Here is a 17030-nt window from a genome sequence, read left to right as displayed (position 1 = left end):
TTCTCATAAACCAGATTTTCCTATTTTTGAACTGTTGATTTGGTTAGTTGATGGCAGAATTCGAAAGAAGAGAAAAAGGTTGGAGGTGAGGGGAAGAGAGTAGAGAGGAGCCAGTTTCATAGGGCCACTTTTGTTTAAAAGCTTAAGAGAAAGTGAGGTAGTGAGGTATCCCTAATTATTAGTGGCTTCCAAGAGGAATGGGTCTTATTAAGCAGAGAATTCAATTTCCGTGGATCCTATCTTCAGTTCCAATGGGGTACGCTATCAAGCGGAAAAGGAGGACGGGGGAATTTGGTGTTGGGCTTCTTAGAAAATTTTGTCAGGTCAATTTCTGACAAAGAAATTAATCATCTATTTCATCTATTTCCCTTTGGATAAAGGACACATTTCTCTTTGAATGAATGACAAAAAAAAAAAAAAAAAAAAACATTTGCATAATATAAGTTAAAAATAAAGATTTGCATAATGTAATTTCTTTGGAATACTTAATGTCTTGAAATTTTATTGATTATCCTCTTTTGTGATGAACCTGAATCATACCTTTTTCTAGATTAATGTGCAGAGAACATTTCACATGGTTAGGTATTGGAAAAATTCAAACTGCCATTCTACAACCAATTTTGAGATGTGTGGACTAAAATAATTGCTCATGGATGGAAAACTTTGAGAGGAGGAAAATTCAATTTTTTATCATAACAGCAATTGGTGAGAACAACTTAGGTAGTAAAATATAAGATTGTTGTCTTTAAAGGAAATTTTGGTAGCAAAAGTTTCAAGCTCTGCCAAAACAGTTTTTGATTGGCCAATTCTAAAGTGTGTCTCCAGTCTAGCACCAAATTTTGTCACCTTGGGATTGTTGAGAATAAAATCAAGTAGTAGGATACTGTTGGTTGTAAGTTTGTTTACATTTCCAAGTTGAGTAATAGACTAATAGTGTGATTGACCGTCTAACCATGAAGGCTTTGTCTATTTCGAATATGATAATTAGCCTATTTCCACTCCGTAGATTTTCGAGTCTTGAAGGAAGAAACTTTGGGGATTTAAAACCAAGGCCATGACCAAAACTTTGCCTCTCAATGTTAGAGACCTTCAGTTTGATGTTCAAGATTGCTACATTGGCATCTTGGTTAAACTAAAGGAATCTAACTGGAATTTCTAGTTCAGGGGTTCCATACTAGTTGAAGAAATTTTTAAGAGAGTTTGTTATAAACATATAGTTCAGCATGAAGAAGAAAAGTCCAGGGTTGGCCATATGTTGAATCTCATGTAGATTCAGGTATCTCTACCCTTCCATGCTAGCTGTCCAAGAGAATTTAGTTTTCATTGGAATTTATTTTCCACTTGACTGACTCCATTTTGGATTGAATCTGAATTGAACAAGAAATTACATAATTTGGACATTCTAAAGAGTTATGGATATGCATGAACAAGATATCTTTTCTAATCCCCTTCTCACCATCCTTTCTATCCTCGGTACTACAGTGAATGTTAATTCTGACTCAGAACATGCTTCCTCAACTTCTCAATGAACTTTATCATATTCAAAACACCTACGCAACTCAATGTCTAATGCAACACGCTTAGTTTGAACAGGCAAAACTCAGTACTTGGCTGTTCAAAAACTAAGAATTGCATCTTCGAGTATATTCCTTAACAAGCTTTGCAAATGATGAGGTCTTCTTCTTCAGCAATTTGGCCGGGGAGTCATACTCTAGTATAAGACCTAGTTGGCAAGAAAACATGACAATTTGATTAGGAAAGCAACAAATAACAATGAAAAATGTGTTACCAAATTCTGCTGTAAGTAATTTGATTTTGGTGTACTAAATAGCCACTAACCATTATCAATAAGGAGGACCATATCCATGTCGAGAATTGATGTTATCCTATGAGCAATTGTGATGGTAGTAGTCCCAGAGAAATGTTGACGTAGTGTTTGTTGGATTAGATTGTCAGTTGCAGTATCCACTGATGCAGTGGCTTCATCAAGCACCAACACTTTGCTCTTTTTTAGTAAAACTCGTCCTAAACAGACTAGTTGTCTTTGACCCATGCTCCAGTTTTCCCCATTCTCAATCACTGTAAAGCCACCATATAAAAATGGGTTAATTATTGTGGGTTAGAAAGCTGGGTTATGAGCTAAAAATTACAAATATACAAAAAGCACTTTTCATTGATAAACTAATGTTAAGCAACTTTTTTATAGAGAGAACACGAGAAGAAATCAACCTGCAGAATCAAGCTTCTCTCCCTTCTTTCGGACTTCATCACCAAGTTGGAATCTATCTAAAGCCTAAGCCAGGAAATGTTCATGTTAAATTGGAAGCTTATTAAGAAATAATAGCCATAAAAACAAGGAAAGCAAGAGAAGAAGGGGGGGGGGGTAGGACAAAAGGAAAAGGGAATAAGGTGCCAAATGAAATGGAAAAAAGAGGAAAAAGTATTCTACTTCTAAGTCTCAGTTTAGACAATTTAACATAATAAACTTTTCCCAAGTATGGTCAATGCATCTAAAACAAGAATTTAAATATCTAACAGAAAATGATTTTACAAATTAAATAAAAATCAAAGAAGATGACCACAAGAAAGGAGTTTATATTCATACGTGTTCTAACTAGACAATGTGGTTGTGCTCATTTTATGTTTAGATCATCAATGCAAAGAAGATACTCTTATTGTATTTTTTTTTTCATTGATTTAAAATTATACATAAAATGGAAAAAAATCTCACCTCCCAGATCTCTTCATCAGTGTGTTGTTCAAGTGGATCGAGATTTCTTCTTAGAGTTCCCTCAAACATTATAGGGTCTTGTGGGATGATACTTAATCTTGACCGCAAGTCATGAAGGCCAATGTTGGAGATATTGATATCATCTATACAAATATGTCCAACTACTGGTTCAAGCACACGAAAGAGAGCTTGTATGAGAGTTGATTTACCACTCCCTGTTCGGCCGACAATGCCAATCTTCATCCCTCCAAGAAAAGTGCATGTAAGACCACGTAAAACAAGAGGAAGGTGTGGGGCATATCGGACCTATATAAATATAAAATAATTATATCATAAAGCCTCACAAAGTAGACCTTGAAAAGTATCTAGCAAAATCAAGATTCATAAGATCCATTGTATAAAATGGGGCAATATGAAATGAAGGCTTAAGAATTCAAAATGAAGATCACCTGTAGATTAACAATATCAACTTTCCCTTTTGATGGCCAATCATGATTTGGCCTATTTTCTTCTACCAATAGAGGGGCTTCACTAGGAATGCATGTAAATTGCAATATTCTTTCAATGGATATAATTTTGTTCTCAAGACTACTAAGACTCCATATGACTTCATACATACTCAAACCAAGCCCGTATGTGACCGCTAAACCCATAATCCCTACATCAAAGTAAAGAAATAAATTCAGATCATGATTTAAAATGAACCATCATTTATGTTATCCAAAATGATAATGTTTTAAGATTTCATCAACTTCAATTTTTTTTTACCAGGACTAAGTTCCCCCTTGGGAACAAAGATCAAGAATATCAATGAGATGGCATATGTTATGGATGTTAACATATCCATACGAAAGCACAACCACTCCATTGCACCAGATATATAAAATTTGGGTCGTAAGTACCCATCCACTAGCTTAAGATTTGTGTCCATAAATCTTTCTTCTTGACCGAAGCATCTGATCGTAGTAGAGCCTAAGCTAGATTCAATAAAATGTTGTATAATCGGAGCTTGACATATTCTGACTAATCTGGAAATTTCTCGCGCTGCATATTTGTAGTGTTGCTGCAAACGAAGGTTTACCCCAAAAAAATAAATGAGTAATAATAATAAAATTAGGCACAAACACAATACTAATATATGTGATTCGTGTCAAAATGATATAGTATCTTTCCCCAATACAAGATGCTAGAGTTTAGATGGTTGATATTCATATCATTATTCAACTCAGAAATACAAAAAAAGAACATCTCAATACATCTTGGTTAGGGGAGTTACTAATGAGGGTGAGCTAATCATATAGGCACATTGTAGACTAAGATTCCACAAGTGGACAGATTTATCAAAGCTGGAAAAGCATGAAAACTTTTCCTTTCTGGAATTGATGAAATTGTATTGAAAAATTTAACTATATTTTATTTAATTTAACTGTTGTCTTCTCAATGGTTTTTCTTTTTTTGTCTCTTCTCTTTCTTAGTCTAATATTTGTTGTTTCACATTAAAAAATTTGTTCCAAACTAAATTTTGGTAAAATGAATGTTAATGTATCCGAAGTTTGCTGTGTCATTATTTTTTCCTTACTACATTCTTCATGATAACTATGGTATGAAATTCAAATTCGACGAATAACCAATTCTGTTAATCCTTTTTTTTTTTGGGTCAAATCCAAAATTGCTAACTATAGATTGGAAAATATGACCATATCCAATGTTACCAACGGCCACATGAATGTGAAGTTTACTAGATGCATCACGTACCATTTTAACTGTGGACTAGAAAATGTCCTTACTTGGTCCTACACTCAGGCCAAGTAATGCTTAGGCTTGATTAGTATAAAGTATATCATGCATGTTTTATTTGGGAAAGAAGAGGGATGTGAACAAAAGATGGTAGGGATGGAAGGAAAATAATTGTCCCATCAAGACTAATTACCAAATTACTAACATGACACTGTATATTAGGTAGCACGTACAACTGAATAATTTATCTTGAAAACCTGTCATATGGAAGTTCTATTGAGGGTCAAAATTTTGTGACAGGTTTTCAAAATTACCACCTATCAGTTTTGCAAATTTTATGATTTTTTTGGTAGAGAATTCACCTTTTGCAATTTTGATAAATTTCAACTCCTAGTGAGATAGAGGGGTAGAAGTTCAAACATGATAAGTCATACAATATAGGTTGAGACTTTACATTGATATAGGATTGATATAAATAGGGAACAATTATTAAATGATCATTACTTTATTGTTCCACCTTTTCCTTTAATCCTTGATATTCAGTTGAAAATTATACCCTCATGGTTAGAGATCTCATTTTTCTAAGAAGGTGAGACAAGATCTCAGAGTTCTCACAACTCCCTTGAGATCTTGAGTTCTCACCAAGACATCTTGGTTGGACCAAAATCTGGTCCAACCACACCCTTTTATGACCCTAATCTCGATTGAGAGAGGTCAATTCTCGCCACTCTCTCTCTCTCTCTCTCTCTCTCTCGCAGATCTTGCCATATCTCACCACAATTCTCAATTTTCGTTGGATTTCTTGCGAATTTCTACGGGAGCTTTAGTTGCAACTTGCAACTACTCTTATCACATCTACAACACCAAAGGAAGATTAATCAAGCCCATTTCAAGTAGATCTTCCCGTGTTTGTTGCAGGGAAGGTTGTCAGCAACAAAATGCGCAGCATGAACCATACCCAACACTTTTGCTATGAACTTATGATTTATATTGAACTTATAATGGTCGTATTGTTGTATTCTCGAGAGTTGAGAATGTAATGTTCTATTGTACTCAGATGGATGGAATTATGTTACTATTTAAGTTAATTTGATGTATCTCATCACTTGGTTATCATTTATATGTCCTAATGGTTCTATATTTCATATTTTATAACTTTGCATATTCTTTCTTCCAGCATTTCGATTTCTAACTTAGAGTCGAGTTAGAACTCATACTTAGGATTGTTTTCTCACAAATATAAGGCCACCAGTGTGTTTAGAGGGCCTAAAGTAAGCTGACTACCAACTTAGAGCCCAACGTGACCCTCAAAACCCCTTGAGATGGGCCCTCGAGTTCACTCAAGTTGGCCACGAAAAAAATACCAAATCTCGAGGGAGATCTTGTGAACTTGAGTGAGATCTCTCTTTTTTGGCTTGGCAAAATGGGAGTTGAGAGCGAATTCTTGGACCGTGTCTACCATTTGTTTAAATCATTCACCAATTTATCGATATAAAAGTACTTTTTTTTTTTAAATTAATTTCTTGTTGGTTAGAGAAAAATGTATTCATTAATTTTTATCAGTAAAATCTTCCCAGTGAGAGGTCCTTGGTCAGGCTTATTCCACCTTGTAGAATGATCAAATAGTAAATCGAAACCTTAGATACCTAGGATATAGTATAGATGGACAACATGTTTTACTGATGTTAACTAAGGAGGATGGGATATATGAGGTTTCAGATCCTTCCAATCTTGGACGCTTTCAAGGTTTTGGGGCTTGGGTTGGTAGTTTTGATGTGTCATGGGAATCTCCAATTGGTTGAATTTTGGTGGTCTACGGGGTTAGGAAAGGTTAGTGGTCTTTCCAACACCTAAATGGGTGAGAAGAAAATAGTTGCAAGGCAGGTCAATGGGGAATTCTTGGGTTGATCTTTTCTAACTAGTCCTAAATCTTTTCCTTTCTTTCTTTTCTCTCTTTTTTCTCTACTTTTCTGATTTGCCGCAAGAAAGAGAGAGGCCGAGAGGTACGGGGAGGGCTAATAGAGAATTGTAGGGGCTTTTTTTCCTCCTTTTTTGGTGTTTTTTTTTTGTGGGGGGGGGGGGGTGTTGGGAAATAGTTCCAGAAGGGTGTAGGGGAGTAGGGAAGAGGTTTAGGAAATAGTTCCAGAAGGGTGTAGGGGAGTAGGGAAGAGGTTTAGGGGCCTGCACTGGGTAGGGGAGGGGATCTAGGGTGTTTGCAATAGCAGGGGTGGGGTTTCTGGGTTGTGCAAGAGCAAAAAATGGGAATGGGGAAGTTGTGATGGGTTGGGAAGGGGCTGGGCTCACCCGGAGAGATCTGAAGATGGTATTTACTGGATGAAGAAAGATGCTAGCTGGAATTGCTGGTTGAAGGTTGAAGATGCTTGCTGGAATTGCAGAATGAACTTAGAAGCTTGAGGAATGAAAACTTAGACAACTGCAAGATCTGTCTCAAAGGAACCCTGCCAATAACTCATTGCCTGCAATACTCTCAATAATTTATTCATCAAAAAACTGAATTCTTCTCTAGTAGGCATGAGAATATATAGCCTTTACAAGACTCATAAATAAAACCGACTTCAAAGAGACCTAACTTACTTAGACTTGGACTCCATATTAGACTAGACAACTCCAACTGAAATAAAAAATTAATTGGGATTCTGTAATCAGATTAGAAACTTAACTAAAACACACGACTGAATAAAAGAAAAAGATCTAAAGAGACAAAAATATCCCCAAGGGATGTGGCTTTTGCTGGGCCCCTTTTTTTTGTTCACATTATTTACCCTCCCCATTCCCAAAGCCCCCACCTCCAATCCCCTCAACAGAAAAAAAAAAAAAAAAAAAAAAAAAGGTTTTAGACCTCAGTCCAATTATTTACCTACCATCTAACACTATATATCTTCCCATTATGTTCATGAAGTCCTTGATTGTATGTTACACTATGTCAAATCCTTAATATATAATGATCTATTTTGACACAGCTTAATTGGTTCACCCTAAACCTGACATGTGAGTTGTAGACTCTAGAATCTATTGATCCACAACGTTTCAGGCTAACCTAATCAACCATGTGCATTAAGTAGGCACCCAACAATATCCTATTAGTTATATAGACCAAGTAACCAGAAAATATTCCGATGTGACTAGGACTGGCAAGTATAACGTACACCATATTTTGGACCCAAAATAGCCCACAAGCCATGTGGCACCAAGAGCTGGCCAAATTCCCTAAGGGGTATGATGTGAACACAATGATCACCAAGGCCCACCAATCAAGCTGGCCGAACCCTATATAAGGGCATTTTGGACAATTTAAGCCCTAGTTTATTGCTGGAATTAGTTCCAGTTCAGTCTTAGAGTCCTAATTGAGTTTATTTCCTTAGTTTGAGTTGTGTTTGAATTAATCCAGTTGTGGACAGAGTCCTTAAGTCATGAGTTTAGCACATGTCAACAAAAGTTCTAATTAATTAGAATTTAGCATGTGCTACTTAGAAATTCAAGTTACTTAAAAGTTTGTTTTGTTGAGTCCTTGGTTATCTTAAAGTCGCACATGGGATTAAGAGTAAAAGAGAATTCAGCAGGTGCTTTTTTAAGTTAGCTTAATGTCTAATTTCAGCATCTGTCTTTAGTTAGTAGATTTCTATCCAACAGTCTAGGTCAAGTGGTGGGATCCTTGTCTATTAAGGATTCCTACATAGGTTCCAAGTCTTGAAAGGCTATAAACAGCAAAGTGGTCTTTGTAATTCTTTAGTTTTTTTCTTTTTTGATGAATAAATAATATATTAAAAGAAGAAAAGGAAACAAGCTACAAGGTCTTAAGCAGAAGATTGAAAAGAAGAAGTAAGACCTCAAGAAACAACAATAAGCCTATTCCTTGGAGTATCATCAACAGGGGGATGGGGGATAGATAACAGTCTAGAAGATACATCGAAATAGATGGCATTCCAAATCCTGTCTATAGAGTGAGATTTGGAGGTTCATCTTCGAAGGTTGTGCTCCCACCAAAGGTGATGGATCAAGGCTCAAGAGACTAGCTTACCAATCCGATCGCAGATGGAAGAGCTTGAAAAGTTTCTCAAAATCCAAGATCAATCTCGATCAAATCCGTAGGAACGCCTCGAACGGGGCCATATGGAGGTAAGGGCTTTTCCCCAGATAGATCTGGAGAAGAGGCACGAAAAGAAAAGGTGCTCAAGGTTCTCCAGCCAGACCAACAGAGGATGCAGTTGGGGTTAACAGGGATGTGGCGGTTAGTTAGAAATGATTGGGTGGGGAGGGCATGGTTAAGGGCTCTTCAAAGGGTAAGGGAGTGACAAGGGATAAAGCCTTTGAATCAAACCAAAGGGGGCCAGGGGGGCTTAGAGTTATGGGATCTGAGAAGGTTCCAAGCCGATGAGGTGGAAAAGGATTGGAAGGGAGCCAAATGGTGAGGTTGTGGGAAGAGCTAGAGAGAGGAGGAAGAGATACCCAAACTTGTGTGAGAATGGGTAGGGGGTAGGGATCCGGGATTTATTTGAGATGAAGGCTGCAAATGGGGTGGATTTGGGGGTGCGGGGACCAATAAGGTTATAGAGAATGTCCATTGAATGCTATGGGTCAAGCTAGAAGGAAGTGGAGGAGCTAGTAGAGAAGGAGAGAGAAATAGCAGAGATGGCACGGGGGTGCAGCAAGAGAATTTTTCTCCAAACCCGTGAAGGGTTGGAGGGTAAAGGAACAGTCCAAAAGGAATCCGATCGGACAAGACAAGAATAGACCCACTTAACCCAGATAGAATCATGCTTTGAGGCAATTTTCTAGATAAGTTTGAGAAGGCATGCAAGATTAACATGAGTGATCCGGCGGATTCCTAGGCCACCTTCAGAGGTAGGGCAACAGATGGAAGACTAGCTGACCGAGTGGATGAAGCACGAGGTTTCCTGCCCTTTCCAAAAGAAGGCACAAAATAAGCATTCCATCGGACGGATGGTGGATTTGGGAATGGAGAAGATTCTACACCAATAGAGATAAGTGAATTGGAGCATAGAGCGATGAGAATCACTCTACCGGCAAAAGGACGAAGCTTACCCTTCCAAAGCTGCAATTTCTCACGAATATTGGGAGGCAGTGGTGGCGAGGGAGCCTACCAGGGATGAGCGGGAGGCCAAAATAGACCACGGGAAAGGAGCTAGGCAAGAACCCGAGAGCTGGAGGAGAGAGGCTCGAAGATGATCAGGGATATTGGAGAGGAAGATGGTGGATATGCCAAGATTGACCCAAAGGCTAGAGAGGGATTCAAACTGAGAGAGAGCTGAGAGGATGGAGGAGATGGAAAGGTGGTCCGCTTTAGGGAAGATCATGAGATCGTCAACAAAAGCAAGGTGGGTGAGATTTAGGGACTTGCACTTGGGAATGGGGGAAATGAGGAGATGGTCGGTTTTGGATTGAAGGACTAAGGAGAGGACTTCCAAGGCTAAGGAGAAGAGGTAAGGAGATAGGGGACACCCTTGGCGGATGCCAACACAGGAAGGGAAGAATCCCGTCAGGGATCCATTAGCAATGACGGAGAATCGGGGAGAAGAGAAACAGGTTTCAATCCAGTGGATGAAAAGGGGAGGGAAACCCATAGAAAAGAGGACATTGCAGATGAAATCCCAGCGGATAGAGTCAAAGGCTTTGTGGAGGTCTACCTTTAGCAGCTCGGTTGGGGAGTGGGAGGATCTATCAAAGCCGCGGACAATCTCTGCACAAAGGAAAATGTTATCCGCAACGCTATGGCCTGAGATAAAGGCCGATTGATTCGAACTCTGAAGGAAAGAGAGAGCCTTTTTTAGCCTATTCGCAAGGACTTTAGAGATGAATTTGTAGATGAGGTTACAAAGGGAGATGGGTCAAAAATCAGAGAGGGAGGAAGCCCCTTGCTTTTTGGGGATGAGACAGAGGAAAGTTTGATTGATGGAAGAGAGTTGAGAGGGGTTAAAGAAGAAGCTATGGATGGCATGGACAATATCATGCTCAATGAAATCCCAAGAGGCAAGGAAGAAACCCATACTGAAACCATTAGAAACCGGGGCTTTATTGGGCCTATGGGAGCGAATGACAAGGAGGATTTCTCCCCTGGAAGGGATAGCGCTAAGAGAGGAGACGAGAGAAGGGTCAATGATTTTATTAATGAGGTTGGGGGGAAGGGGGTGCGGGGAGGAAGAGAGGGAGGAGAGAAAAGATTGGAGAAGAAGGAGACAATCTCAGCCTTGATACTTGAGGGATCGGAAATGCGAGTACTAATATTAGTGATGAGGGAGGGGATGGAATTGAAATTATTTCGAGCTTTGAGAGATCGATGGAAGTAGGCAGAATTGGAGTCCCCGAGCTCAAGCCATTTGATTCTGGCTTTTTGACGAAGAAAACTCTCTTCGAAGGAGAGAAGAGAAGAAAGCTCAGAGGAAAGGGCTTCCTCATCCTCAGCAAGGGAGGGGTTGGAAGGGTCATTTTGGAGGAAGGATTGAGTGAGCTGAAGATTTGATCTGTATGACTCTAGAAGTGATATTGCCTAAGGAGGAAGAGTTCCAAGAATGAAGGGCTTCCTTGGTGTTGTGAAGCTTGCGGGCAAAGGCAATAAGGAGGAAATGACAATGGACCGGCTTAGACCAAGCTTCTTGAACAGTGGGAATGAAAGAAGGGTCCGCAGTCCACATATCAAAGAATTTGAATGGCTTTGGGCCAAAGAAGGTGGGAGGCGAAAGTTGGACAAAGCAGGGAAAGTGATCAAAGAGGTTGAGTTAGAGAAAGAGGCATGGAAAGAAGGGAAGGAGGAGACCCAAGAATGATTCGCTAGGAAGTGATCCAGGTTTAAAGGCAATTCGGCCGGACCTGAACGACGATTATGCCAAGTAAGGGGATGGCCCGACCAACGGAAGTCGGCAATACTTGAATCGTCAATGCAGGCATTGAAGTCATCCATCGCGGCAAGAATCGAAGAGGTGCCATCGACTCGCTCATGGGAAAATCTAATGATGTTAAAATCCACACCAATACCCCAGGGGAGATCCGGGGAGGAAGAGATAGCTCTAATATCCTCCCAAAGAGGGATGCGATCGGCGACACGGGTGAAACCATAGATGACTATGAGAAGAAAAGGACGGGAATGGTTGCCTAAGATACTAAGGTGCATAAGCTGGGGAGAGGATCCAAGGAGGGATACTTGGAAACTTAAGGGGACCCAAAGAATCCAGATACGACCGTTGATAGAAGGCGAAGAGTTTGAGATGAAAGACCAAGAGGGGGCAATAGACCGAGCAATCCAATGGGCATTATCCGTTCGGACATGAGTTTCAAGAAGGGCACAAAAGGAGACTTTAGTTGTTTTGATGGTGTTACCAACATCAGCTTGTTTTGCAAGGGTGTTAAGCCCCTTGACATTCCAAATAAAAAAATCAGACATTATTAACAAAGGGGGAGGGGGCATCATTTTTGCTATTGGGGAAGCGGGGGGAGGGAAAAAGCAAAGGAGTCTCACATAGGGGGGAATTGAGAGGAGAAGCGGTTTCAATGATATCTGGATCAATGGAGGAGTTGGAGGTAGGGGATAAAGGCTCCGAGATGGTAATGGAGTTCAAAGTGGTGAAGAGAAGGCTCTGTTTTGAAGGGAACAATGTGTCAGGGATGGAGGGTTGGGTGATTTTGTAATTTGAGCAATAGGATAAAAGGGTGTCAAGCAAGGAGTTACAGTTTTTAACTTTGGTGGTGAGTTGGGATTTATGGGAGTTGGTGGTGGGCTGGGCCACAGAAGGAGTGATTTGGGTAGAGAGGGAGTCAGGCAGGCTTTTAGGGAGGTTGATGTCGCTGGTAGTGGGTTGGTCTTTATGGCCACCGGTTGTGAGATGGGCTTTGGGGGGATGTTTAAGAGATTTGAGGGATTTAGAAGGTTTCGAAGGCCCATGAGGGTTGGAAGTGGGAGGCCCATGAGGGTTGGAAGTGGAAGGCCCAGTGGCAGTTTAAGGTTTTGGCCCAACATAGTTGGGCTTAGGAAGGTTAGAGTGGGTTGGGTTAGGAATGGGCTTGGGCCTGCGGGGGTGGGCTTTGGACAAAAGGTAAATAGATGAAGAGGGTTGGGGTAAAATTGTATTTTCGGTTAACGGGTGAAGGGATAAAGGGGTTCCGGTGACAGACTGACGGTGGAGGCTACAGAGGTTGGGGTTTGGTTTTCTAGGCTGATGGTGTTCTTCGCAGAGGTTTTAGACGAGGTTATGGAGTCGAGATTGGCAGGGAGATTGGTCGCAGGTCCCGACCTTACCTTATCCGCCGATCGGTCAGTGGTTAACATGTCGTCAGGGGCTTAGCAGCAACAACAGCTTTGGAGAAGCTTTTCGAATAATCAACGGTAGCAGAGTCTACTTTCTGAGAAGTAGATAGCAGGACTGTGCTAGCAGAATTGCAGGGAGCAGGGTCTAATTCTTTAGTTTTGATGATCAATAAAGTTGATTAAGTTTAAGGATCAGGCTTCCTAGTTGACGGGGGCATGGTAGGATATCTCGGCGAGATCTCGCGAGATATCTCGTTTTTTCACCTTGGCGAGACGAGATGGAGGGCGAGAGCAGAGAGTTGGGATATCTCGCCTTGGATCTCGCTGGAACTCTCAATTTTTACCTTTTTTTGTGAATTTTGGCTGAATTTTTGCTTGCAACTACTCTTAGCACATCTACAACAAGGAAGATCAATCATTATCTCCTTGTCTTATGAATTTATGATTTAATGACTTATATAGAACTTCTAATGGTTGTATAATTATTTTATTCTTGAAAATTGAGATTGTGATACTCATATGGATGGAATTTTGATAACATTTAAGTTAGTTGACGCATTTGATATACTTGCTTTCCATTTATATGCCTTAAAGGTTCTATATTACATGTTGTATAACATTGCATTCCCTAATCCTACTACATTTCGGTTTCACACTATGGGTAGACTTAGAAATCATACATAGGGTTGTTTCTAACAAATCCAAGGCCACCAACATGTTCAAAAGGCTTTAAATAAGCTAAATACCAAGTTTCAACCAATTGGGACCCTAAAACCCACCGAGATGGGCCACCGAGTTGACCCCAAAAAATTGTATATCTCGACCGAGATCTCACCGAGATGGTCGAGATCTCTCTTTTTCAAGGTGGCGAGATCTCTCTCGAGAGCGAGATCTTCTACCATGCCTCCCAGCCCCTTCCCCAAGCCCAACAGCTCCCTTATTCCCTTCCCTACACCTTGCAACGGCCCCCACCCCCTTTCTCCTTCTTGCATGGCCCTAGAATCTCCTCCCCCTTCCATCATAGGTCCTCCCAGCCCCTTCCCCAACCCCAACAGCTTCCTTATTCCCTTCCTTCCCCTACACCTTGCAACAGCCTTTGCCCCTCTCCCAAGTCTCCCTGGACCCTACAACTCCCCTACCCCTTCCTCCTTCCCATGGCAGCCCTAGGATCCCTTCCCCTGCAAATTCTAAATTCCCAGCCTCTTAAGCCCCCTTTTGCCTCCAATCCCTAGAAGACAACCCTTCTGTCATTCCCTTACTTAAACCCTGTTTCCCTAGCTTTTAGAAAATTCTGCACTGCATCTTTTTCCCCCAATTTCTGCAATTTTTCCCTAACTTCTGAAAACCCTAATTTTATGCAATTCAGACCTTCCCAAGCGCCTGAATCATTGAAACTCAGTTCTGAAATTGCAGAAATAGAAAAGATAGAACCTGACCTACCCTAGCCAAAAGCCCCCCCAAACCCTAGTTTCTGAATATTGTTAAAAGTACAGATTTGTGTTCACACTACAGCAGAGTTTGAGAGTCATAAAACACCCTGTAAACCCTACGATACCCATTCACCTTTGCTCGAATTTCTTGGGAAGCCCCTAGATTTAGGAAAATTCCCATACTACCCTTAACCCTAAATCTGCATCAGGATATTATGGTCATTTAACCACCCCTTGAGGTCAAAGTAAGGTACAACCTTTCGCTGAAATTCACAGGTGAAAGGTGAACCGAAACGACGAACGAAATTCGAATTTGCAATATATCGCCGAAAATTCGGCGATATATCCCGATATTTCGCCGAATTGACCGATATATCGCCAGAATCTCGATAGGCGATTTCTCGCGATTTTAAGGTGATTTCTCTCGCGATTCTATTACGGAATCTTCAAAGTCAATGGACAATCTTACCAATTCTATCCCAATGGTTCAAGTTTCAAAAGGCAATGTGCCAAATGTGGTAAGGAGGAGAATCTATATAGAATAATTTCTAGAAATAATTCAAATTAGGAAGACATTCTATAGCAAGATCTTCAAGATCAATAAACAATCTTACAAATTATATTCCAGTGATTTAGGCCTCAAAAGTCAACGTGCCAAATATGGTTAGGGAAGAATATATACATGAAAGAATTTATGGAAACAATTTAAATTATGAAGGGGTTCTGTAATGGGATCTTCAAGGTCAACGGGTAATCTCTCCAATTGAGTCCGAATGATTTAGGCCTCAAAAGGTAACATGTTAAATGTGGCTATGAAATAGAATTTACATGGAAAAATTTGGAGGAAATAATTCAAATTTGCCAAATATTGGCATCAAATTAGGGTAGACATCAAGTTTGGGCTCAAATGACCAAAAATACCCCCCAAAATGGGGGGTTGAAATCTGCTTGAAACAGAGGCCAAATCTCGCCGAAATTTCGGAGAGATTTCGCCAGTTCGCTAGGTAGCAAATCGGAGAAGTTTGGCGAACTTTCGTTCCTTGGGTCAAAGTAGTCTAGTTAGGTTCCCCACACTGTTTGTACTTTGTAGAATCTATTTTTGTTTTCTCGATTGAGTTAATAAGAGTCCTGATGTAAATACGAGTCCAAATAGGAATTCCATTACCAATTAGATTCCTTGTTTAAGTAGGAAGTTTACTTAAACAAGTCTCTTGATAGTGTGATGGATGATCTGCAGGGACTGCAGAATTTGATGGACGAATCATCACTAGTAACTACTGAAATTCTGAGCTGCTAAAATTTTTTTTGAAGGTGGTAGAATGAATGGAACACTTGGCCAAAGTGACTATCCAATCCCTTAATACTCACTCTGTCACCTTGGCAACCAAATGCAGCTGTCCTCTGTTAACACAGTCCGTAACCATGGAGACCACAAGGCCGACGATAGTGGAGAAGTTGGATGCCAAAACCCAAACTGATGAGATGGGGGCAATGGAGGACGGGGGAAATGAGGTCTTGCAAACACCGTCAACATCAACCGCAAATGGCGAAGGTTCTCTTCCGATCTTATGCCGGCATCACCCCTAGATTGCTTTAATTTCTTCCTTGATTCTCTTCTTGTTGAATCATCTGATCCTCTCTCTCTCTGTTTAGGGCTACTTGGGGCTCTATGGAAGCACGTTACGTCATTCACAGCAACACAGTGGCCCAATTGCAGGCTGGGTCTCAGGCTGCTCCTCAAGTTGTCTTTCACAATATAGCAGTGGAGCCAGCAGCTGGCATTCCTCAGGTCTTCCCCTACCACATATATTGTAATTTCTTTGACTTTTGTATTGTTTTCCTCGTTTCCATCTACTATCTTATATTGCTGGCTTAATAACATTCCCTTTTAGTCCATGGAGAAAATTTCAGTCAAAACCTAAGTTTTGGCCCAGCAAAAAACCAAAATTTTTAGGTTTCAACCAAAATTTCGATGGAAACCTTCTACTTTTATTTTTTTCGACCCTAGGTTTCGAACCTTATATGACCTCCATTTCATCTGATCTCTTGCCTTCTACCTATTTGAAGCACAACACACACACTTGAACTAATATTTTGCCCGAAAAAGACCACTTAAAAGTTATCATTCAAGTATACTAACAAATGATTGGTTCTGACAAGTACAAACTGTATTGCATACATGCATAGAATTATCAACATACACGAATTGTTTGATACAATGGTCATATATACAACAAATCAATAAATTACAATGACCAACTAGATCAAGTGATGGTGTCTCACATGTATTAAGTTCATATATCATGCATACATATAAGTATTTTGAAATTTAGAAAATAGCTTTTAAGATCAAAAAATTAAAAAAATAATTGCAATAATCAAAATATAAGTTTAACAATACACAATTATAGATCAACAGTCCTAGACTAAACCTAAATTAATCTCAAAAATAAAAAAAATGGAAGTTTGGAACTGTTGGGTATGGCTCATGCTTCACATTCTATTGCCGATGAGTTTCCATGTAGTTTGAGCTTAGGCCCATGAATAGCTGCTGTGGCTTAAAAGGAGTTTGAAGGCAAAAAAAGAGCAAAAGAGGAGTTTGAAGGCAAAGTAGTTGTGGAAATTAGGTGAAAATGGGATAGAAATTCAAAAACCAAGGGAATACAAGTTTAGTGTCGAAACCTGCGAAATTTTGGTTGAAACTTGCGAAATGGTTGAAATTTCCGAAATTTCGATTGAAACTTTGAACTTTAGAGAAATTCTTAGAGTTCTTATTCATTTTCAAATTTTGCAGATAGGGAATACAAATTTTAGTGTCGAAACCTACGAAATTTTGGTCAAAACTCGCGAAATG

At 39.9% G+C, this 17030-nt stretch overlaps 1 protein-coding gene across 1 annotated transcript in view; it reads right to left on the bottom strand.

Annotated features, from left to right (window-relative positions):
* Positions 1 to 1131: 1131 nt before the first annotated feature.
* Positions 1132 to 17030, bottom strand: part of LOC149018233 (ABC transporter C family member 3-like) — a 30816-nt gene continuing 14917 nt past the window's right edge. Inside the window, exons 6-11 of the mRNA XM_089152548.1 lie at positions 3500 to 3794; positions 3181 to 3389; positions 2732 to 3037; positions 2230 to 2293; positions 1840 to 2079; positions 1132 to 1723 (exon numbers count right to left, since the gene is read on the bottom strand). Of these exons, the coding sequence (XP_089008674.1) occupies positions 1623 to 1723; positions 1840 to 2079; positions 2230 to 2293; positions 2732 to 3037; positions 3181 to 3389; positions 3500 to 3794 (1215 nt within the window). The 3' untranslated portion in view covers positions 1132 to 1622. The remainder of the gene's footprint in view (positions 1724 to 1839; positions 2080 to 2229; positions 2294 to 2731; positions 3038 to 3180; positions 3390 to 3499; positions 3795 to 17030) is intronic.

This window comes from Hakea prostrata, chromosome 4 (assembly GCF_041222555.1).
Source record: "Hakea prostrata isolate BN-2017 chromosome 4, UWA_Hpros_2, whole genome shotgun sequence".
Taxonomy (NCBI): Eukaryota; Viridiplantae; Streptophyta; class Magnoliopsida; order Proteales; family Proteaceae; genus Hakea; species Hakea prostrata.
The sequence above is the reverse complement of the archived record's forward strand: the minus strand, read 5'-3'. Positions and strand labels throughout refer to the sequence as shown.